At 39.7% G+C, this 25088-nt stretch overlaps 1 protein-coding gene across 12 annotated transcripts in view; it reads right to left on the bottom strand.

Moving 5' to 3' along the window:
• Nucleotides 1–25088, bottom strand: part of BCAS3 (BCAS3 microtubule associated cell migration factor) — a 375729-nt gene that overhangs the window by 109362 nt on the left and 241279 nt on the right. For 2 of the 12 annotated variants that reach the window (XM_030028663.2, XM_041126804.1), the window contains one exon: nucleotides 5633–6480. The exons of the other annotated variants lie outside the window; for them this stretch is intronic. In XM_030028663.2, the coding sequence (XP_029884523.1) occupies nucleotides 6455–6480 (26 nt within the window). In that variant the 3' untranslated portion in view covers nucleotides 5633–6454. Of the gene's footprint in view, nucleotides 1–5632; nucleotides 6481–25088 lie in introns of those variants that run through there. 12 annotated transcript variants of the gene reach the window in all.

A 25088-nucleotide genomic window follows, 5' to 3' on the forward strand; every position in this document is an offset into this window, starting at 1 on the left:
CTGCTCTTGTTTTCATCTATTTATCCGATATAATTTCTAATTTACTTACTGAATAAGTCTCTTGTCTTTTCATTTAACTCCTCCTTCTCGTCTTGATTTTGTTTCTTCTGTCCCATTGCCTGTAAACTGAAAACTGAACACATCTATTTGCAGAGAGCCATCCTCCCCCACCCAGCAGCTTCCTGCATCACCTCTTTTTCTCTCACCCAGTTCTTCCCTTCCTAACCCTGCCCTTTGTTGTTCCCATGCTTTGCTTATATTTACTCTCCATCCCTCTGTAATATTTCAAGGAAGGAGAAAAGGGCTTCAAATATTGCACATTATTTTAACAAGCACAACAGTTCTCAAAAGATTGTTTAGTGTATGTTGAAGCTGAAGAGCTACCCAATTTCCTACCGTACGAATAGGCTGTGGGGTCCTTAAAGTGACCATGTAAATGAGAAAGACAATAAGAAAAATTGTTTTGTTTTTTTTTAAAAGTCTCCCATGCTTCTCCCAGGAATCAAATGGTGCCTACAGAGGAACGAGAAGAAGATGTCATTCTGGCTAACTGGAGTAGGTCCTTATAATTAATCTTTTAAAAATTCTTTAATCATTAGATAAATGTGGAAGATTTCCTTTTTTAAAGGGAATCTTCTAAAACACACGGAAAAAAGATATGAATCGATAAAATTGATCTATAACATATTTTTACTTGAGAAAGGGTTACAGGGTAGGATCCTAACATTACATACCTAAAACCACTTCTAGTTCCATTGCCTTTAGAGTTCCAAAAAAATGTACATTTTGGAGACAAAGGCCTTTATCCTCTTACGTGCTGTGGATTTCATGCCAATCTCCCAATATAAAGCAGACTTCAGACTTATACCCAAGAGAAATGGTCTTGGAAAGATTAGATTTTCCACCACAAAATAAAACCCTTGCGTGGTGAACCATACCAGTTTCAACATTACCTTCCTCCTAAGTGCTTGTTTGACATGGAGAAACACACCCACCCTATCTCATCCCTTCCAAAATGGAAATGGTTTTATCATTGCTCTTGTGCCAGCCAGTTTTCCCATGTGTAAAATTTCCAGAATTGTCACGTGTACCTGAAAATCTGTAGATTTATCTATTTTTTTTCTTATTCTGTACCATTTTGCAATAGTGGCATACATTGCTCAATATTACTGTACAAAACTCTTTCCCATTCATGATGTAATACAGATAAAACCAGTATGAGTGACATATGATGAACATAACTGGATGAAAAATTCTTTTAAATCACCAAGATATTTTTGAGAGCTGCCCATCAAAGATGTGCACCTCTAATAGGAACAGTATATTACCGGGGATGAATTCTGCTAAGTATCTAGCAGCTCAATGAAGATGAAAGGAAACTTTCTTAAACTACCCATTTGGTAGAAAGGTATTTTATCAATCATCCCCATATTAGAAAACACAGATTTTCAGGATATTTCAAAATCCACTGCCAGTAATAAAGTAGGACATACAAGGAAAGGAGAGAACTATAGACTTAATACAATGTAACTGCTGAGGATTAAATTTTAACACCATCAAAGCCACACAAAAAAGAATGAATTCAAGAGTCAGAAGATTAAAACTGCATGTAGTCAGCTTGGGATTGGTATGCTACAGATGGAAACTTTCTTGACAACACACAGTTTAAATTCTGGTTAGGATATACTATGATTAAATGCTCCTACAATTTTTGAGTACATCACTTTTTTCCTACCGGCTACTGTAATACAAAAGACATCTCTTGCAAACATATAACTAGTAAAAAAAGTGCAAGTAAAAGCCATTTAGGTTTCCAGCAAAGACATAAAAGCAAAACAGCTAATGGACATCCAGGGTAGTCAAATCATTTCTGCAAAATCCATTAGTTACTAAAAGTTCTGGAGGGCTCAGTTTTTACAGTAAAACCTGTAAAAACTCAGTATCCAGTTTCTCTATTGGGACACTGAGGTGTGAAGATCCAAATGATGCTGGAACTGAACTTGTATATTTGAACCTTTTGAACTCCATCTGCCCTTCATAAATTACTTTACCACTAGCTTTAACACGTTTCTAACCTACTGTGCTAGAAAAATAAGGATTCATTAGAATAACTGAAAACGCAACTAACTTTATAACACTTCCAATGGAATTTGTCTTTGTTCAAAAGTCGTGCACCTATAACAGACCTGCGGGATGAGAAAAAGCTTCCAGATAGTCCAGTGGAAATAACATCTGTCTTCACGCTACTGAAAACCAAGCACCAGACCCTCCCTCCCCAAACTCAAACCCATTTAAAGTAAATGAAAATTGCACTGTACAGAAACAGACAGTTGCTCCTTTCCATCTGGAAACACTGTCAAATAGCAGCAAATTCCACAAAATTCCCAACTGATACAAGAACTTAATTTTGCATCTCACAGTCAACACAAGCTAGCAGCAGCCCTCTGCTCAACATCCCATCAGTAGGAAAACATTTCAATTTTTCTTCCATCAGAAGTACAAAGAGGTAACAAAACAGAGGCACAGAAGCTGCATGAGGAACGCAGTGTCACTTGAAGAGCTATTTTGCCATTCCTTTTAGCCTTCTCCTTTATTCTGCAGGACTTCACTGCCACGCAGCAGGGGTAGCAGCCAGCAGCACAGGGAAAGAAGCGCACAAACTGACTTTTGCAAAGTTACAGCCCTGCCTAATACAAAGCGTGAAATTTATATCGCTCCAATTTATAACAACTGAATAGTTAATTGTAATTTTTAAAATACAAGAACTTCAAACAGCCCTAAGTTTTCTACAGCCAAATCTTACCCCGTGTGTGCAAAGACAGAGAAGGGCCTGCCATCCCCTCTGGCTTCTAACGAACCCCTGTAGCAGCCAGGCAGCAGAGCTCCTAGTAGAAGTATTTGAGTGCGGTGAGGAATCTGGGCATCACTTGCCTCGAATCCCACGGTCCCCTGTTTCCAGCGCCTAGCAGACACGGTTACACCTTCAAGTATGAAGAGCAAGACTTGCTTCACGACTGGGGAGCAGAGTAACCGCTGGGCCCAGCGCGCGTGGCCCCAGTCGTGGATGTGCCACCTCACTGCAGAAGGCTCCGGTCAGCGGCGGGGGCCACGTGGAGATCCTGCAGGATCCGCTCTGGCATGGAGGACCCATCCGTGACTCTGTGTGGGTGCAGATGACATCTGGAGCTTCTCAAGCCCTCGGGCATCTGGTCCCCTCCTCTCTATACAAGGTAGATCATGGATGTTGGCTGCTCTGGGTGCTAACCTAAAATCTGGTGCTGGGTATTTTACTAGCATGTGAGAAGCGCACCCTTAAAGAGTTTAAAGTCTTTTTTTTTCTTTTAGAGGCATCATCATCTTGACCCAGAACTCTAGGTTTGAACCTTGACTTGTACAAAGGATAAAACTCTTGTCATTCCCTCTGCAATTCCAAAATTAAAAGCGTCGTCAAAAGTGGTGCAGTAAAATAAGCCCTGGCGCTTCTGATAATTTTTCCTGCAGCATCTCCGCCTGCATTCTGTGTTACGTGGCCCCAGAGGTGTGCTGCTCTGAACAGATACGACTTTGCAATGCAGAGGCAGGGGAGGGTTATCGTCTTACTGCACCCACAGAGAAACAAAGAAGAAAGAGATTCACACCTCCTCTATAGGAGAGGTTGAAATAGTTTAAATTTTAAAAATTAATCCAACTTCGAGACAATGCCTATAAAGATTCTTAATTTTAAGCTGCCTTAAACTGAAAGAAGAGATCCCATAGGAAGGCTGAGGAAGACCAAAGAAGGGAACCCCAGTAAGACAGCAGCCCAGCTGCTTAAACACAACGTTAACTTCTTTCTGTTGGACATAACACACACACACACAGAGTGAACAGATTTCTCATCATTATTTTTGAGACTGTCAGCATGTTTATAGAGAGTCAATCATTGGGATTTAGGAGAAAAACTAGGACTTTATTTGAAGTCCAGGAAGAATGGAAAGGCTGGTTCCCAAACGAGAGAGCATATTGTCATAAGCAAAACAATCTGCAAAAGATACTGCTTTCTCCTGCACCTTTCCTGCCTGCAGAGAGAGCTCAGCATTCAAAGCTGGGTGCCTGCCAATGCCTGTACAGGAACTCTTCAGCTCTTGTCCTGCTTTCATAAGGACTTTCTTTGGGTTCAGGAAAGTCGCCTAATTTTTCTTTCTTTCTCAGATTTGTCACTTACAAATGAGGAAACTGCCCATCTTCCTCTCAGAGGAAAGCTATGAGAATTAATTAATACGTGAATGTGCTTTCAAGAGGGTAACTAGCATAAAAATACTTACTGCTTTTCTCTTTGGATTAAAGTGTTATCATACTGTATCTGGACACTGTATTTCAATTTCTCTTTAAAATGATCTTACTAAGCAGCAAAGGGACACAGCAGCTCCCATTTACAGGTCACCTCAGGTCTCCTGAACTGACTGTGCTCCAGGGTTTTAGTGAAACTCAGGAATTCCAAAAGCAAAGCACATTGCCCTTAGTACATAAAAATGCTTCTGATTCACAGAATGACACAAATGTACAAGAAAAAAGGATGTCTGATTATTTTTTGTAATGGATGGCTTTTAGATGGACAGAATACGCTTTCGCATTTCTTAAACCACCAAACAGCAAGTGATTTTTAACAATGGGCTTGTGTGAAGTGCTACTTGTTTATCAAAAAGACTCAGAAAAAGAATTTCAGGGGTTGAACTCTCACTGCGTTTTAACTCCTGAACAAAGAGTAAGATGCTGTAGCTGCACAAGTTTGTGCTCCATCATACTGTGGGAAGGCAGCCTGTCCAAAGTGCCTGTGCTCTGAGACACGATGCTATCACAACTTTTTCATACTTCAGATTAATGAAGTTGTATGAAATTATTTGACATTTAGAAATAAAATGAATAAAAAAGGAAAACGACAAAACTTTCTGAGCGATGTAGTTTCCCCATGAAAGTCCATGTCACAGTTTGCCTGTTTAAGCAATAAGGAATAAGATGCACACAATGTAGGGCACAGTTAAATGTGCACTTGCAATTTACGAAATTACCGTGTCCATTAATTGTGACTCCTAATGAGATGTTACAACTGACCATGTGAACAGTCCTAGACATATAAATGAACACAGGTGTTCAAAGAAATGATCACTGAAGATCATGTAAGTTAACCTGTTTTACTTCCCACTTGCATGAAGAAAGATTTGTGGTTTTGCATTCCCTCTCCACCAGCACAGTCTGGCTTTCTTTTCCTTGCTTCCCAGCTTGGAAATGAGCCATGTATCATTTATAGACTTCCGAGGTTTGGTAGAGCACTTTCTGAGGATCACTTCGGAAAATGGTACCACATTTCAAGCCAGAGGGATGCAGGTATAAGCCTTTAGAAAAAGGCCAACAACCAGAGTGGTCACCAATAAGTTTTGTTTAAATGTGTTACCAACATAACCTAAAGTGTTTCAAATAATTGGAGTAGCTCACTATCATGCATGGGATCTACAGTCGTTACATCTCGTAAGCTAAAAAGGACCTAAATTTCTGATATTAAAGAAATAGTAAAGGAACCAAACCCAAACCATAGCAACAACCTCCCCACCAAACCCAAACCCATGGAATTTAGCTATTTCAGAAAGCAAAGGTATGCACATCCAAGTTTTTATTCCTTGGAGTTCATTGGTTTTGGAATCACAAGCAGCGTCAATGGGTAAACGCACAGGCTGATCTCATCTAAGAGCTACGGGTTCATCTGTTGGGTACCTTACAAAATAGCAGAGATCAGTCCTGCCTGATGCAAATGTTAAGTCATAAGAATAACATTACATAATGTACAACAAAATGTTAATTTACAAGAAGGCAAAACTAATGCTTTTTTTCTCGGAAGCCCAGTGATATTCTAGAATGCATTAGACACACAACAAGATGGCACAAATGAATGAAATATTTTTAAAAACATTTTTCTATGTTATGCCATTTTGTTTTATATTTTGTTTCACTAGTTGATAATCTCAGAGACAAGAAAAAACATGCTGCTGGTGAAGTACTAAATCACACCAAAAGAGCTAAGGTTTTTAGATGAAACAAGAAGCTGATTACACATGCACCGAGTATACCAGCCACTAAGCATTTCTGGATTGTAGGGATAAGATACTCTCTTTGCTTATTACTGCCTTCTTGATCCAAAGAGATTTAAGCAACTGTTTTCAATTAGATGTTTTTAAGCTAGTAAAACTACATCCATAAAGACATATTTATAGAACAACTTAAAACTAGAAGAATTAAAACAACTACAAAACTGATGAATTCCATTCCCCCACCCCTCCAGAACCATTTACTGACCATTAACGAGCAAAAAGCACTGCAATTTTAAGAATTAATCCGCTGTCGCAAAATTAAATCAGATACACTAGTAGGGATAATGACAAACTGGTGGCTCCAGCGTTGTCAGTTTGCGGGTGATACAAGTTCAAGTCGTCTGTGCTAGTGGCCACTCTGTTGGAACAAACATGAACATAAAAGGTAACATTAAAAGTGCAGCAGCACCAACTGAATCAATTCTGTCACTGAGGATGCAGACTCATAATAAGTGGCATAGGGTGAATATTGCATTTTAGAAATGATCTGGCTAGTTCCAAGACTGCCAGACCTCAGCGCACGGAAATAAAGGAAGACACAGTAATGAACGTAAATGAAAGAGAGATGATACTCATTTCCCTCTAAATTCCTGAACACAAGAGCCCAGCAGTGTGGCTTTGCTACACATGACTGCTTTCGTCCCCGTTAACCTATGATGAATATTCTGAGATTTACAAGAACAAAACTGAGCTTTGATAGTTTTCATCCGACAGTTGCTTAAACAAAATTTGCCTAAAAAGCTCTGCAGCATGTGACTACAAATATTTGCAAGATGAGTCACCTTATCTCTAGCCACTGAAGAATATCCAGCAATGGCAGAGGCTTCCCCCCAAGCCTGCTCAGAGATGGCCAGAGCCACGAGCAGGCACACCCTCTCCCCTGTCAAAGCCAGAAGCATCATTAATCAAGTATCTGCTAACATCTATATTCTGTACATGACTGCCCCAGCACTAACTCTAGTCGGAGGCAAAATAAGTGGTAAGGAAAGTGCCACAGCCATGGAGGGGCAGGGACAGCACGCAGCCATGCTCCAGCCCTGCCTCCTCCTGCTGCAAAACCCAGCTGAAGAAGCTTGAGTCCACCTGGGATCCTAAATTTCAGCTTCCTACACATTTCTACAAGCCCAATTTGTTCCTACCTAAGCACATTGTCATGAAAAATCTTAAAAGCACTTTAACAGCAGTGTGACTTTAAGATTCCAATATATCATTTAAACATACATATTTTATACATTTAATACCCATCAGAATCAGGCCATAAATACAAACAGATATTACAAAGCACGAACCAGTGTCTCAGCTTTTTTCTGGCACAGCGGGGCCTTCGCCTGGGCACCCTGTACCATGGGCGATGGGTGCTGTGCCCAGGAGAGCCCCACGCTGCACTGCAGATGCAGGAGATGCTCCAGGACAGCACGTGAATCTCACATCTAATGCATGAGGCCTTGCGGCGAAGTGCAAGAGAGATTTTTTCTGGGTTTTTTTGATTAAGATTAAATTTGCTTCACGTGCTGAAGAAGCACATGCTACGTAAGGCAATTTTAGAAATTATTTTAGGTGAATTAATCTATAGGGTTACACACAGGGTCTAGTTTTAGGGAAGCTCTTCAACGTTGAAGCAAGGAAGTGCCCTTTATTAGCTATGCAGTACCTCAGCTACCCCCAGACATGCAGGATAAAAACATATTTGTTTTACACCTGCATCCTGCCCATCCTGAGAGATCAACAGTAACCAGCAACTGGCAGCTGAAATCTTCTGCTGAGCCTCGGACGGCAGTGCCAGCCGTCCCGGTGGCCCTCTGCCCTGCCTCCCCCTTCGCCTTTTGATCTCGGAGAAAAAGGGCAAAGCTGGGTAGGAGTGCTTGAGGGAACCTGAGGTACCCTCGTTCCTCACAAGCTAAATAGAAATAAGGGAAAGGAGACAGAAAGAAGTCAAGTAGTGACATAACCTGTGCAATCGTACACTGTTTTCTGTTCCATGACGTTAAAGAAAACAGAAAGCTGTAGCAATGCAGTCATCCTTTAAATCTCTCTGTATGGATCTTGCTACAGTCCAAACCTGCTCAGATAAGCAGATCGTTACATACTTACTGAAATCATATAATGCACCCAGATGAAGATGCATAACTACATCAGATTCACCCTTTTGAATGAATGTGGCTCTGATTTCTAATTGGTTCTGATCTTGTTTACAACATGTTAAGAAACAAGATTAAAAATATTACATTTTTATTAATGGGAAACTCAGTAATAACAAGGTTAGTCCAATGCCTTTTATCCACACAGGTGTGTTTCTGCATGGTAAAGGATGGCTCCTGTAAGAAAATGTTACAGGATAAAACCAAAAGCAAAGTTTCATACAATTATATCCAAATTGGCAGAGCAAAACTATGAAATAGAAGTGAACATAAAAGCAAGTGAAACAACATGAACAGTGAAGCAGTAAACAATTTTGCCTGAGGCACAACACTAATGCAAGACTAACTTCAAAGCGTCAACTGAACCAACAAAGGTGACAAACAATATGCATAATAATAAGCTTAAAGCAGCACTTGCTCCCTTTTCTTCCCTTAATCGAGATCAAATCCAACAGAAAGGAACACCACACAGCATCACCGTTGTCCCTTGCTCTCGCAGGAGGAGAGGTGGGAAGGGAAGAAGAAGCGCAGGGGGATAAACACGCTGAGCTCTTGTTAATGACTCTGAAGCCAGTGACACACCAGGTACACCGAGCCTCTAGAAGATGACTGTCTCAGGTCATTAACAAGCAGGTATGTACGTATCTAACCCCGGGGTGGTACAAGCTGTATAGATACATAATGTATACAGTGTAGAAAACTTTACGCGAACATATAGCTGATTATAAAGTTCTCCCACTTACAGTGTGCTGTCAAACAAATACTTCTAATTCTGTAATTCCAAATACGAGGTTAGTACATCTTAGAAATTTCTGTTTTGATAATAACGCTGGAATTTAAAACAGATAATCCCTGGGCAAGTTCTGGTCTTGCTCATAAAACACTTTAACTCTTTTTTTTTCATTTTATACATTGGACAAAGTATATAAACTAGACTACAGCATTTTGGCTACAATTTTCTTCAAATAAACTAGGCTGAGATATTACGTTAAGGGAAATCCACCACATCAGAAGCTTTACTCTGCCTATTTTTTCTTTTTTTCCTAATTATAATTTATAATGAACCTCTTCCCCAGTAAGCTGACTCAGGGAAAAACCACTCTGAAAGGCATCAGCTACTGATGAATTATTTTTATTAATTAAGTTAGAGAAACAAAAACCACAGTGGTTTTCAGTGCTGCAACTCACAGCAGAACCCACAAGCTTGAAGGCAGAAAGAAGTGTGAAAGTCAGAGCTCTGCTCCAAACGGCTCCTCCATTTACCAAGGGACTGAAATTCCATGAACGAGGGGTTTTTCTCTCTCTCCCTTAACCTATGGATTTGGTTCTTTGAACAGCTGCTTTGGACTTAATAAAGCACCACAAAAGCCACTGCCTTTATGGCATTAAAAACTGAAATAATGGGTATTAAGCAGAAGTAGCTTTTATAATACACTGATATTTAAGTAGTTCAGCTTGTGATCAGGTTTGCTGAAAGAAGAGTAGATGGAAGAACAGGGTTAGGAAAAGCATTTAATCCTGGCAAGTTTCAAAGATCTTTAGATTTTCCTTTCAAGTTTTAGTAGCCAAGAGATGCAAGTTTTAGTTTTCACTTAGGATTTTCGACTGAGTACATTGAGGACAATCTCCAGATTTAGCACATTTGTACGTTTCCCCGCAATAACCGGCTGCGACGGCTCCCACTGCACGAACCTCGACGCACCAGGCTGCTCTGCAGGGCACGCTCTCAGCCCCAGGAAATCATGCCAAGGAAGGTGGGGTTTCATTGCTGGGGATTTCTTCCTTTAAACATGCAGTAGATGGAGCAATTCATAAGATTTTCAGTAAAACTTTGGGATTCTCTTATTTAAGCCAGAACCCTCTTTGAACGGCAATACTTCGTATAATGAGCCCTATTTATAGCCTGCCTCTTCCTTTGGCCACTGGCTCTTCTTCTGCTTGCCCACTTACCAGTTTAGCTATTTTACCCAATCTCGCATGCCTTTTATGGAAAGAACTGAAATACCTTAAATTTGCACATGCAATGAAAAGGAGGCTTATTCACACAGTTAGGACTTGCTTTTTCATGCAATGCTGGTTACTGGAAAGTTTAACTTTTGTTAAAGAGGATACAAATAAAACAAAACAGGAAAGTGGGTATTTTTCTTACTTATTTCAAGTGTACATATTTTTGGTAGGTTTTTTTCTTCCTGTGACACAGAATAGATAGTCTTCTGGGGGACTGTAATATCCCTCAGCATGTTTTCCACCAAGAATGCAAAAAGAAACACTTTTTCTGAAAAAGTCATGGAAACTGGTAAATTGAAGACACAAGCCCTCATTGAAAACCTATAATTTTTAAATTAAATTTACATGTCAGTGGATCTTTTGAGCTTCGTCTGTATGTTTTTTATAATGTACATTTCTAGTGCTTTTTCCCATGGGTATTATGCACTATTTCTAAACTGGGATTACTCAAGTTGAAGTGTGATAAAGGGCACATTATAGTTATATTAAGCAAAACGGGGAGGAGAAAGCTTTTACATAGTCCAAAGAAAGCTGTGCTCAGAGCCTCATTTCTGGTAACAAGCAGAGCAAGGCAACCAGTCAGCTAGAAACTGCTGCTATCAAATTAATGCTTTGTCTTGAGAAATAGTGATTTATTTTATCCTTTTTTTTTGTTTTCTGCTCAAAAATAAAGGTTGTTTTCTTAAAAATCATTAATTCTTGCTCTGGGGTATCATCAGAAACATGTTGTGAGCAACAAAGCAGAGAAGAAAGCTCTGTATTGTACATTAGCGTAACTTGTGCGATTACTCTTTGAAAGAGCTAACGGAGGAGAAGAGGGGATTTCTGAACACAGCTTGGGTTACCATCTCATCACGCTCTTCCCAGTGGTTTCACAACCATGTTGTTATTCTTTGCAGCTCACCCGAAAGATGCAGGAACTTGCTTAACTTGCACAGTCTCCACAGTGCCCGGCCCAAATAAGTACTTGTCAACAGTGCTGCAGCCATATAAACAAGCAGCAGCTGGATGAGAAAAGGAGGGCATGTCAGCTCAGAGCGGCAGAAAAGGTTTTTCACGGCAGCTATTTGCAACCCTCCAAGGAGCTACAGAGGCTGCCCATTAAAACCCTGTTAAAACACTTCTGATGTTGTCAGCAGTGGAGAGCTGAAATAGCACAGTGATCACTGAGATGCTATCTGCCTCAAGCAGTTCAGTGGTACTGTCAATAATATGAGCAAGAAGGTACAAGATGAGCAACAACCTAATTCCTACATCAAAATTTCATAAACTCCCTCAGCTGGTAAACACTAGAGATGTGGGCAAACACAGGACAGCCAATAAACCACCCAGAAAAGATGACCTTTGGTCTGGAATCTTTCCCAAAAGCTTTGAACCTTTAAGTTAATTTACACTTTGAAAGCAAAGCAGCGTAATGGCAAGGAGAAACAGGAGGAAGGAGGTGACGGCTCTCCCATCAGTGCTCGCAATCTGCTCCCCAGCTTTGTGCTTCTGACAAAGCCCGAGGATAAACCATAGCAACACTCTTAGGCATATACACTTCCAAATATCCCATATGTGTACCTGTAGTTTCTCCCCACTCCTGTCTGCTTTGATTTTTTGAAAGAACTGACTCGGTAGGCAGTCCTTGGGGTAGTTTTTGCAAATATAGTCCTATCAGGCGAGAAAATTTGCTACTTCTCCTCCAGGAGAGCGGTGCCTTGTTTGAAAGCAGACCTCCTGATGTGCCAGGGTACTAAAAACTGGGAGTAAAGATAGCAGAATCATCTACTTCTCTGCTGCTCTGTGCTCATGAGTAAGTACTACTCACAGTGAATAATGGCTAGAGAAGCAGGGCCAAGGTGAAGAGTTATTTATAATACAGTAGCCAATGAGTAAGTGCTTAGCTATGAATTTACTGCTCTGGCTACAATTTCATGAGAAAATGAACAGAGCTAGCTTTTGGTTTTCCAGTTTTAAAAGCTGTACACCCACTAAAACCTAGTAAAAATAATTCAGGAAGGATTGGGGTAGTTATTTATAAAGCAACCTTGATAGAGATCACGTGCATCTCGCCTAAATGCAAGATAATCATAGATGCTTTTGTTTCTTAGATATTGTCCTCAGAATTGCCATGGCAGTCAGTGAAACTCCTAGACTCATCGTCTTAAACCAGTGTCAGATGCTTTCCCCTTTTTATGCAATAAATATCCACTGCAGAGAGCCAAAAGACAGAGCTCGCTGGAAATGAAGCAAAGAATTAGACTGTCATCTGCTCAGCAGTCCTGGGTTTAGAGGTCAAGAATATCTCTCTCCTTTTTAATATGAAGTGACTGTACTAACTGTCTTTCAGAACAAGTTTCTGTCAAGTGTACCCTGGATTTGCAGAAGATCCAGCATGCTTAGGAACAATTTTTAATTGTTTCTATCAGCCCAGAGTGAGGCAAAGGTTATTCCTAGAAATGCATTACTTTCACCCAAAGTAGTAATACTATATTTGGGCACATAAAAAAATCTGACCAGGAAAACACTGGGACAACATGATCAAGCTCACCACTCTTCTGAATTTCCTACACAGAAACATACCATTTTCCAGTACACCCTGCAGAATAATTGGATATTTTCCAATCCCCACATTACAGGTCATGACTTACTGGTGCAAATTTGGATTCTACTGAGGACCTGCTTATCGACTGAAATTCGGATGGCATGACACAGCAAGAGACTTTGGCTTGCCGTTGCATATTTGAATGCTGGTTTATAGAAAAGGTCTATGTTTTAGTTCAGCCAGCATTTTACCCCACAAGGACATATGGCTCAGATTTGTGATGGAAAAACAGAAGAAGCAATGATTCTACAGGACTGCAATTTATTTCAGAATTGTAAACACAGAAGGGATGGCTCCTTATGAAATTTTTAAAACCAACTGCTAGTTTTACTATCTGTTGTGCTTCCAGTTTGCAGAGTCCAAGGGGTATATTTTCACCTTGACGTACAAAGAGTTATACATGAAAACTATGCTCTTCAATTTTTCTTCAGGGAGTTGGTGTTAGACGCATTATTTCAGTGCTGCTGAGCTCGCTGCAACTGGCCTAACTTTACCTTGGTAGACAATCACTGAACTCAAGTCAGAGCCATCTCAAAAGCCTAATTAGGCACTTTTGCAAATCCTAAGTATCTTGTACATTTTTATATGTCTTACGATTTTAGAAAGCTGTCTTTTCCCCCTCCTTATCTAAAGGAAAATTAAAACAATTCAGTGTTAGAAAGAAGGAATATAAAGAGTAATGACAGTCTTATTTCCCCTGGTCTCACGAGCCTGAAGTTAAATACTTGCCTTTGTACAACCGTTTCCCTTCTTTTATTAGCTAAATATTGTGGCACCATGCAACCAGAGCACAAAGAATAAAATTACAACAATTTGAGATGAGTGTAACTTTTACAAGAGTCAGATATCCCTAACAACCCAGACAGTCAATAACCCAGCACAAATTAACTCTGGCAAATAATAGGTGTGTTGACCCTAAATTCATGAGGCAATAAAACCTACCAACAGCCCGTTGTTTTAAAATACTCAGGCACTTCTCAAAGACAATATAGTTTTTGTCTGTGAGCAAGAAGATCATTAATTAGGAAAGCTTTTAAAAAAGGTTTTAGTATCATTAGCAAAAACTAATAGGAAAATAAATTAACTTACAACATCTGACACCAAGTTTGAAAAAAGGAAAGGCATTAAAAACCCAAAGCTAACCAGTCCGTGTCCCAAGGACTGCACCCCGTAGACCCACTTCTCCACAGACCTCCATAACCACAATAACAAAATTAAATTTCCTCCCTTTCTTATTGCATTTTGAGTTAGAGACGCATTGCTGTGAATGCAGATCTGTCGTATGGTGGAGTCACAGCAATATAATTTGAACCAACTCTGTTCATCTCTTCAACTCCACAACAATGAAAATACACTTAAAAACACAAAGCCATAATCTGTTCTTCCAAATTCGTTTTCTTTCTGAGAGCTTTTTAACAATAGCAGAGCTCCGGTAAAGTTACTATTCAAAAGCTGTCCTATGGTAGGCTGTGGTGCGAATTCTTATTTCTTGAAGGAAAACACATTTTCTAATTATTCGGAGAGTCTGTTTAAAAATGCAGTATGTTAAAATAACACACCATGAAAGTGGCCCAAAATATTTTATGGCTTTGAGTAAAGTTCTTTTTTCCCCTTCCCCTGGATGCTTGCTAAGAGATGCCATAATTAGTCTGCCAAACAATGATTACATACAAAGGAGTGCACATAATGAAATTGTCCACTATTTCAACCATGTCAACTACAGAGTTATGAAAGATTTATACCTACTTCACATTAAAATTATTTAGTAAATGTCACATAGCACAGCAAAAACCACGGGCATATTATCAAGAGGGAGTCAGGCTCAGTGCAGAGCTCTCAAAACCAATGGCCAACACAAGCAGACTCTGCAAGCAAAGTGTTTATGTGGCCATAAAACCATATGGTGGCAGACCACAATTTTCTGTCTTTCTAGAAAGAAAGAAAATACAGAATTTAAATTTTAAAAAGGAAGTCATACACAAAGTAAATTGAAATATTAGTAACAGATATCAAATTTTGGAAAATGAACTGAGACAATTAAAATGCACTTGTAACTGCAACTGCTTGCTAAACCAAACCCGTGTTCTTGGACAGATTGCCTAATTTAAGCAGACGATGTACCTTCCTCTTAGCTTTTGCTTCAAGCTTTCCTTCCATGAGAAGTCAAGTAATTACTTGCCAGGGGAAGAAATTTTCCTCTTCAATACCTTTACATTTGTGTAAAGCAAAATTATACAAAACACTGATGCAAGACCCAAAGGGAAAATACTTGTGCTGTACAGCACACCCTTGCCTAGACCACCTTAAATCCACCCATTGCCTACGCCTGGCTCCAGATCCGGATGTCCCCGTGATGCACCAGGGCCCAGTGTCTGCCTGCTGGGATGGAGTTTATTCACAGGAAATATGAAGGGAAAATTCACGCTCAGCTGCTTAATGAGAACTGACATTCCATCTCCAGAGAGAGAGAAACTTTGGATGTCAGGCAGGTTAGCATAGGGCAAGCAGACGGTCAATAAAATATTCAATAAAGTACTCTGATATGATAGATCTAATATTGTGGAAAAAGCCAGGAATCATTTTTTTGATAAGAAAACAAGTTTAAAATGGTGGTTAAAATGGCCTATACAGTACTAACCTGCTAAAACTTGAAGACAATTGCGACTGGTTTTTGAACTTGTTATAAAAAGTAAAACCAAATAAAGGCTTATGTAGCACAAGATATGCTTCTGTGGACATGAAAGCAGGTAATTTAGAACAAATGCACATACCGTTTTTTACAAAATCTCTCCAGAATAATTTTACAACTAATTTTTAATTTTTTTTCTTAAAAAAAAAAAAAAAAAAGTCTATTGATCACACTAAAACACACGATGCTTAGGGACACAGGCACAAATCTCACCTAGTCTGGATCGCAGCAGAGCATGTGCTGACCCGAGCAACCCGGGAGCAGCCCCAGGTGCTCCAGCATCAGCACTGGAGTCCCTCCTCCACAATGGGATCTAACTTGCTGCTCATTTTTCCCAGCAGGATTCCTACTAGATTTCTTCTCTGAGCAACTTTTTTTGTGATAGCTCTTTCATGCCCTGCTGTCAGAGACTTCTTCAATTTTCCTCCCACCTCACCACATTGAAGTGTTTGGTAGGAAAACCCTGGAGGGATCAAGAAAGCAACAGGCCATATGCAGTGAGTCCCTGCAATCATTCTAATGAAGCTAAATCTTGAGTTTACATAAAAGGAAAATTAAATCAAGCACTGGAGTGGATTGGAAAGAAATACACCAGGAGATGGATAAAGTTAATCACGTTTAGTTAAGACTAATGCTGACCTACTCAGGCTTGCCTTGGAGATCCTTCGTACTTACTGTAAGTTTTATCTATATGGGAATACAGAAGCACACAGAGCTGTAGCAGCTGCCCTGAATTTCTGCAGTGCTTTACGTCTGCAGGCTGCAGGGACAGTACCACTTCATCCCTGCAGCATCACTGCTAAATATCACGGATGGAAATATGAGAAGCCGGGGCTGTGGATCATGACTCAGGGACTCCTGAAGCCTGGCCCTGTCCTTTAAACCCTGCAGGCAGTAATAGGTTTAATAGGTAAGTCAGGGAAAAACTCCTTCACCTCAGTAAAATAATGAAAGCAAAATTTCATTCTCACATTGTATCACTCCTGTCACTCTTCCAAAGGGAACCTGGGATTTGATCGGGACGTTCTGCCAGGCAGGAGGCTCCGTCCCGAGCAGCCACGTTTCACAGAGCTGCACCTCATGCTGCAGGGCCAAGAAACCAGCTACGAGGTGTGCGGGCAGCTCTGTACAGACCAACCAACAGGAGCCTGTTGCTCTATACAGAGCAACAACTTGCTGCTTGCTTTCTCTCTCTAAAGAAAGATCTTTTTTTGCCTGTAGTTTACCTCGTGGCCTGAAACTTGAAAGTAAAATTACTTTTAAGAGAGGAAATGGCACAGGAATTCCTACAGTCATTACATTGATTTTTTTTGTTTGTTTTATTTTTCACAAAGATCTCAACCACATCTCCAGCAGGTGTTGGTAGGAAAATGACAGACTATTAAAATAAAGAGAATAAATTTGTTACATTCAGCCATTCTAATATGGCAACTTCTTCATTTTTTTTTTCCCCTCCTAAAATAAAATTGTATCTTCAAACAAAAGGTATCCAACGTTTTGACATAAACCCACAGCATCGTCTCAGACACATGATGGGGAAGAGCTACGTGGCCTCGGACAAGAGGGTGGCTTGCAGCAGCTCTGCCATAGAAGCTGAACGGTTGGCACGCACAGGTTGCTGTGTGTTTTGGAGGACATATCCAGTCCACGGGCCACCAGTTGACTATCATAGTTCTTATCTGACATGTATAATTTAAGAAATGGAGTTGTATTTCCCAAAATGTTTACTTTCATGCAGTGCTGAAGCAAATGTATTCATTTAACTCATTCTGCTTTAACTGGTATCAGCTACACAAACTACACAGTCTCCTGATGAAGGAGCAAAAGATTAGGATATGAATCTGTCAAGTTTGGAATATTTTTTTCTGTATAGCTCCGTTAAATGACTGAAGACAATAATGCTTCAGTATTTTCTGAGAATAGCTCATTTGTTCTTTATTTCAGTGTTACAGAAAAGATTATTTGCAACTATTCACTTCCTTACAAAATATTCAGATTCTTCAATGAAAAGAGTTTCCCACATTGTGTAGCCACCCACACAGCTCCATTTGAAAGTGAATGAAAAGCTGTGCTTGATAATGTTGAATATGTTAACCTCTTACAGTTCTCCAGCTCTGGTGAGCCACTTTTCTTCTGCATCTGCACAAGGAAAAGTGTTGAACACAAGCTAGATTCTGTTGATTACGTACAAATACATGCACCGAAGGCATCAGGTGATTAAGACTAGAAGCAATTTCTTAAGATCATCATCTGTGTCTGAAGTTGTTTCCTTTCTGGGAAACTAAAACCAAATTTAAGCTTGCTTGGAATTAATTGTAACGTGTAACACATCATAATTAGTAATGGGATATGAAACATTTTCTTTTCTACTTTAAGCTACTGGTGTCAGCTTTGACCAGTTCAAACTCAAACAGAAGTCATTACCATTTAATGACGAGTTAGTGGTCTATGCAAAATAGCCTAGTGGTTTAAGTCCCTTCCCTAATTGTACATACCACCATTGTCATAATTAGCACTCGTGATAGCAATCTCAACAGAGACGAGGGATACCGACTGGCAGACATGAAGCCCAGTGTACATGAACCAAACGATTGAATGAATGTCCATTCCAATCCTTATGTCTTTTTTAGAAAAGCATAATTTGCACCGTACTGCTACTTTTTGGAAAGTCACCTTTGCTTATAAGCATCTTGACACCTCAGCAAACTCCCGTTTGATGCCCCGATAAAGGACAGAAGCAGCAGGACTGCTCTCCCTTTGCAGGACCCGCTGCCACAGTGTGCTCAGATGAGGGCGCGCGTGGGGCAGGAGGCCAGTGGGGTACAAGGACCTCAGGTTCAGTAGTGCCGGAGAAATGACAACTCCCAGAGCAGGTCCTTTCTAAACCAGTAAAACATCCTATTTGCTAACTCATATTTACCAAATGCCTTTAAACCTGAAATACATCTCTGACTTTGTCCTCTCTTGCACGAGCACATCAGTGTACGCCTGCCCACAACGCCAGTTCCTACAGATCCTCGAACATTCAGAGCTCCACCATGTGCAGCTGACAGCCAGGCCATGAGCCTTCTACCTCTCCAGCAAACAGGGGCATGAATTACCTGGAACACAGTATGAACACATCCAGACGGTTCAAATAATCCAAACACACCAAACCACCCCCCTTGCAATTTGACTACAACACACTGCAGTTGCACCGTTCTGCAAATCTCCTAAGCACGACACACGACTTGGGCATCAGCTCTTTAAAACCCCCAGCATTTCTTCCCCAATTTTCCTTGTTTCCCTACTCACACGTCTCTGCCCTGTGAATCCCAACGAGGTGCGTGAGGCTTAGGCCAACGTATCGCTTTTCCCTTCCCGTCATCCCATTTCACCGCGAAATCTGATTCTTCCATCTGTCCCTTCCTCCTCTCCCCATCTGGTGAAATTCAGCAGTTGCATTAATACGATCTGATGCTCCAGCCAGCGCTCACATCCGCACCACGTCTGCACTGCAGCATCGCTGCTTGGCTCCTTTAAGAGATCACTAAAAGAGATGTTAGTACATTGAAGAAATTCAGAGGAAAAAAAGAAAGAAAGAAAGAAAGAGAGTTGCTCTTCTTTGAGAGCTGGCTGGAATGGAGAGCTATCTTCATAAATAGACAGGAAACAGAAAAGACTAATGTTGGGCAGATGACAGATCCCTGAATTCAGTTAACTGGCCTTCAAGATATGAACTGTTCTATTAAACATAGAGGCATTATGTTGGTCATCCACTTTAAGCCCAAGAGTGATTAAAATGCTGGCAGAAAATAAAAACTGGCTATTGAAGAGCTTGCCCTGAGGTCCTAATTTCAAATCAAATTTTACAGCGCCGCACAGGAACAATGGCAGCCCAGTACTCCAAGTCTTCTTTTTGTCACTTTGTACAAAGAAACCCCCTCAAACTCTCTCAAAGAACAATGGCCCCTCTAGATTCGCAACTACGCCAAGAATGGGCTCAAACCATACAAAAACACATTTTAAAAATACATTTTACACTGCCCTTGACATTTGAGATAAATAGAAGCCAATGCATTGAAATTCCAAGTATTTTTTATATCCTTTCACAATGCGAATTTTTTATTTTCCCCAGTCTACTTGATCTTTGACATTCTGGCCTCTGGAAAAGAAGGACACAGCAGAGCAGTCAAAGAAATTAATTATGTAGATAATTGCATTTTATTAAAATGATTACTGTAGCAGAGAACTCAACAAATGACAGCTACACGAACCTGGCCCCCAGAAGAAATCAAGAGGACACAAACAGTTCATTTTTAATTGAAAAACTTCTCAGCTATTAACATTTAATTATCTGTTACTGATATATGGCACTAGTTTAATTAGCATTTTTCTATACGTCAGGTTTGCCTTTTAGTAAAAACACTTTTTTAAAGTTCTGCTGAGCTGCCGTAGATTCCCCGTTTCTACAGTCTGAGTTTATTTGAATTTGGCAGCTTGGATACAGACAGTTGTTTCCTAGTGAACAGCACACAAGACCATATGTTTCAACATTTAAGCAATTTAGAATCAGAGGTATAATTCTGAGTGTCCTTAGCAGAAATTGTACATTAAATACCCAAAGGATCTGAGCTCTACAAGAGATACAGCCTTTTTTAGCACTTTTCCCATAGCAACAAAACCACTCTATGCTACTTATATCATATACTCGAACCACAAGCATGCTGAGAGCATTGGTGAGCTGACTAAAGTCTGCAGCCAGACGGTTCAAGGGCTGCTGTGTTTCCAACAGCAAGGGACAAGCAAATATATAATTTTCCCTTTCTCCTTCCTGCACCTCTCTCCCATCAGGCAGGATTCATCCAGAATTGCCTCTGAAACACACTTATGGTCAGGACTCGTACCTGGTTTCTTGATTTGTGGACATCTACTTTGTAAGAAGGCATTAATCTACAGCTTCTTTTGCTAACCAAAAATAAAGCCAAATACGTTGCTTGTGTTGTTCTCTTCATTTCTGGGATGATGAACATCACCAGAACTATAGATTTAAATCAAGATACAGCCAAGGCATGTCTGGCATGATACACCATGCCCTTGTGCTGGTTTGTCCACTCTGCTTTTCCTGGCACGAGGTCACACAACCTCCAAACTGCACAAGAACATTGTAAAAATAGGTTCAGAAAGAAAAAAAACCCCAACAAATCCTGAGGGGGGGAAAAAAACCCCAAATCACAAACTACATCACTGAACCTATTAATAAGTCTTCGCTGTTTTAATCACAACACCTCTGATAAAACCAGAACGAAAATGACAATCTGAAATTAAAATTGCGATATTTTCTTCTTAGAGGATAGGCACAAACCAAGAAATCTAGCAGTTTATCAAATACCCTCAAGAATTTGAGTGAAGGCTTGTTCTTAAAAGCGATAGACCTAAGCACGATCCCCCTGAAGTCACAAGGAACATCCCAGCTCACGTGTTGAACATGGGGTGGCAGTTCCTGATCCTCAGGCAGACAAACTCAAGACCCATTTGTCACTTTCACTCCCTTTTAACCACTTTTCTGAACACGTTGTGCTGCATAACAGCCACTTATTCTTCAATTTTTCACACTACCACTTCACAGAAAACTGGAACAGCAAATAGTTTTTTCCAGAGCGGGAATGTGCCGTGCGGGATGCAAGACTGCCATGCGGTCCCTGCTCCCAGCAGCCGGGAACCGGCAGTCCCTCACACTGCTACAGCCTGCATGTCTACGGGGCTGTAATGGACTCAAGATTTCTTTTCTTTTCTTCTTTTTTTTTCCCCATCCCATATATGTACGGAAACTGAAGAGATATAGTATTCAAAAACACTTCCTTATAGCTTTCATTAAAACACTGCTTTCATTAAAACACTGTCATTAAATTAACAACTATTAAATTACTAATTATAATTTCTAGACATAAAATGTTTTCAAAGTCTTTTTCATCAATATATAAAGGTTGTTTTCATTTGGTGAAGGTTCTGTCCGTCATTTTTACTTGGTACTCTGGTACAGAAATTCACTTCAAAAACATGAGTGATTCTGAGTGATTAAAAAAAGCAAACAAAACCTCCAGAAATAATTCCATTTGTGGGCATTTCCTTTAACAGCATTAATAACCTAATGCATTTAAAAGGAAGATTTAGAATTATAATTCACTTGTATTTCATAGGATTAAAAATGCAATATATGTAATATAGCCACAGTATATAAAAACAAACATATCAAGAAGGTACAGTATCCATTTCTGTTGTGCAGAAGTTCAATGTTGACACCTTTGTAGATCATTTAAATTTTACTTCAATCTACTTCAATGATGTAAAATCCAAAGAAAACATTTATTATTCAGATAGGTCTGAAAATATAAATTCAGTAGGATATAGGTCAAAGAATATACACTGATCAGGACTGAAAACCAAGTATAGGTTTCTCATTTGGAAGTAGATTTAAAAGTAAATACCCAGTCCTTAGTGTCCTCTACACCTAACAGAAGACATGATTTTCTATAAATTTCTTTACCTCTTGTAACATCAATTGCAAGTTTGCAAAAAAAAAAAAAAAAAATTTTTTTCAATAAAACACCTAAATTTATTTCTTTACTCTGAAATATCAGAGACCTGATATTTCAGAAAAAAGAACACTAAAAGGGACTTTTTGTAGGCCAGTATTTTGTTTCACAGTATGTCTCTCTTGCTGCTAAAAGTAGCAGCATTTTCAGTAGAAACAATAAATACATTAAATGAATGTATGCTTTTAAAAGGAAAGAGAGAATGGAAAGAAATGCCCACTCCTGAGAGCGACTAACTACCTGGGTGCAGAGGAGCCCTGAGCGCCCTTGTCAAAGCAGCCCAGGTTATTCTCGTCTCCTCTTTTTCACTAGAAATTCCACGCTGACCCTGAGAAACACTGTCATCAAAACAAGGACATTTCCATGAAACATATCTCCACTGCGAAAACATTTAATAAAAACACTCCCATCCCATTCTAATTTTAATTTGCACTAAGTTTCAATGCAAAGAAACAGACACAGCTGTCCAACTTCTTCCTCCAGAGCACCCCAATTTTTGAGTTCCCTACCTAAAATTTTAAATGAAATCTATCGTACTTTGAGGTACACTAGGCAAATTGGCGTTTAAGAAAATTAAGCTTTAACTAACTAAATAAAATGCTGCTTAAATATTACTGGGCTCTTTGGCTATATCTAATAGCAAGACTACTAAATAAAGCCCTTACAAGAAAAAATGCACAGAGGGAAAATAGGATTGTTATTTTTAACACTGATAATTTTGTTTAAAAGAAGATTCCTTCCTGTGTTTCATCATTTTACGTTATGTTCTATTATAGAAACCAATGTGGGAAAAAAAGTTCAGAAAAATCCAGGCCCAGAATATTATGGAAAAAAGAACCACCAAATGTAAAGGTCCTGTAATATTTGGTATCTTTAGATTTTTCTGCACTGGTTCACATGACCCCCAATTTATTTTTAGAAAGGCAGCAATTCCCACTTGGATACGGTGCAATACCTTGTACCCGAATGTTGCTTTGCACAAATAAACCATAGAAAGTGTTGACTTAAAAATAAAACATTGGAAAAGGAGAAAGTTTTTTTTCTCTGTGAAAATTTCCGGAAAAGCTGTAAACAAAGGCAGGTTTGGCTCAGTGGTTGAGCGACTCTGTTGAGCTGTTGAGGATGGAGAACATATCAAACCTCACAGAGTGAGGAAATGTTTGTAAAACAGTTAGTAAATCATAGGCAGCAAGGTCACCATGTTTAACAGCAGGAATGACACTTTGCCAAAACCCCAGCTGTGAAAGGGCGTATATGCACACGGGTTTGTCTCTCATTTATTCTTCTTCACATCCGAATTTTTTTTTTTTTCTTTTAAATATCTATTTCTTTAAAACCAGGGAAAATGTACAGGATTCCAAATTGAGGAGGTCTGCCAGGACTGACACATTCATCCATCAAATAATCTCAATACCTGGTTTTGTTTCACCAAACAGAACATAAGCTGTTAAAGCATCAAGAAATTCTCTGCAGTCTGAATGATTTCCCTACAGATTGATACCGACTGACCTTTTTATCTCAGGGACAGAGTTTTAAGTTCTCGCTGCTGCTCTAAATTCACACACAGAAAAAACTCCAACAATCTGGCCTCTCCGAGAACTGGCATAGCCACAAGGTGAAATTACACATTTTTAAATACAGATGCTACAAACCCACGTATGAATACAAGGAGTTTAATTCATCTGATGCCAAAAAACCCAGGAATGATTATTTCAAGTTGAAAAGTTGTCATGAAATCACTTCATAATATGGAGAGATTTATAAAATGACTCACCTGCTACTGTAGAAATCAAACACCCTGCGGTGTGTCACTGGCAGGCAGCATATAGCAAAGGAAGTACTTAAGCACATACTTGACTTCAACTCCTTGCATGTTTGAAGTTAAGCATGTATGTAAGTGCTTTGCTGGACTGGGGCCTATATGCTGGACAACTATGATAAAAAAAAAAAAAATTCCTTCCAAATGACTTATATATTACATCTCTATTAAAATGTTGGGGTTTAAATCACAGTTTATGGTGAGGTTTTAAAGTGTCCTGTTCCTCTGTTCACTACATTATGAGACAACGCAATCAGGAACTGGGGAGAAAAACTTTATCTACAGCGATGAAAACAGGTTTTGCTTTTGGGGGAAGAACCCACAGGGCACTCCTCCTTCCTTTAGGTGGCAGAAAAGTGACATTACGGTTAGTAAGAGCACAGTTGGTAGGCAAGCCGTTAAATAAGAAATAACTTGATCAATGCCTGTTAAATGTCATGCTGTAGTTCTTACCTACATTAAGGCCACTGAAGTCTAATACCAAAGTTACATGTCTTCTTGCTTCATATTGGAGGAAAAAACAGGAATTCAATTTGAGGGGGGCAGTTTTTTCTTTTAAATTATTTTCTGTTTTGTACTATGAATCCTCTCTTCTGGTCTAGCTCTGCTGCTTTCTTTATAAAGCAAAAGTTTAAGTTAAAATGACTCCTGAATCCAAACTCTACACGTCTTGGACAAACTCACAATGTGGTTAAAATTTTTCAAATGGCTCTCCTCATCACTGGCCGAACCAAACCCTTCTACCTTAAGAGATTTTTTGTGTTTTTGGGGGTTGGTAACCCAGCTAAAGACTTAAGCTTTGCAAGTGAAACTCACTCTGCTTTTAAATGCACTTCTAGTCCTCAGCCCTGCTCTGAAGTACTGCAGCCACTGGTGGGCCAGCACAGAGGTCCATTAGCGCAGCCGTGCTGGGCTGTCGACGGCAGCACGGCCACCATGGAGAGCCCCGCTTTGTCAGCATGCTCCGGTGCAGACGTGCATTTAAAGCTATGTTCCTAGGAGAAGGAAGGAAATGACTTTAAGCTACATTTAAGCTACTATTTTCACTGGTTTTGCTGCTTCAAAACCAAAGACGACGACTAAGGAAAAATATTCTTAGTATAAATGTCATACAGAAAAGCACTAAAGAAAAATTAATGAGTGAAGCTACA

This window comes from Aquila chrysaetos, chromosome 10, assembly GCF_900496995.4.
Source record: "Aquila chrysaetos chrysaetos chromosome 10, bAquChr1.4, whole genome shotgun sequence".
Lineage (NCBI taxonomy): Eukaryota > Metazoa > Chordata > Aves > Accipitriformes > Accipitridae > Aquila > Aquila chrysaetos.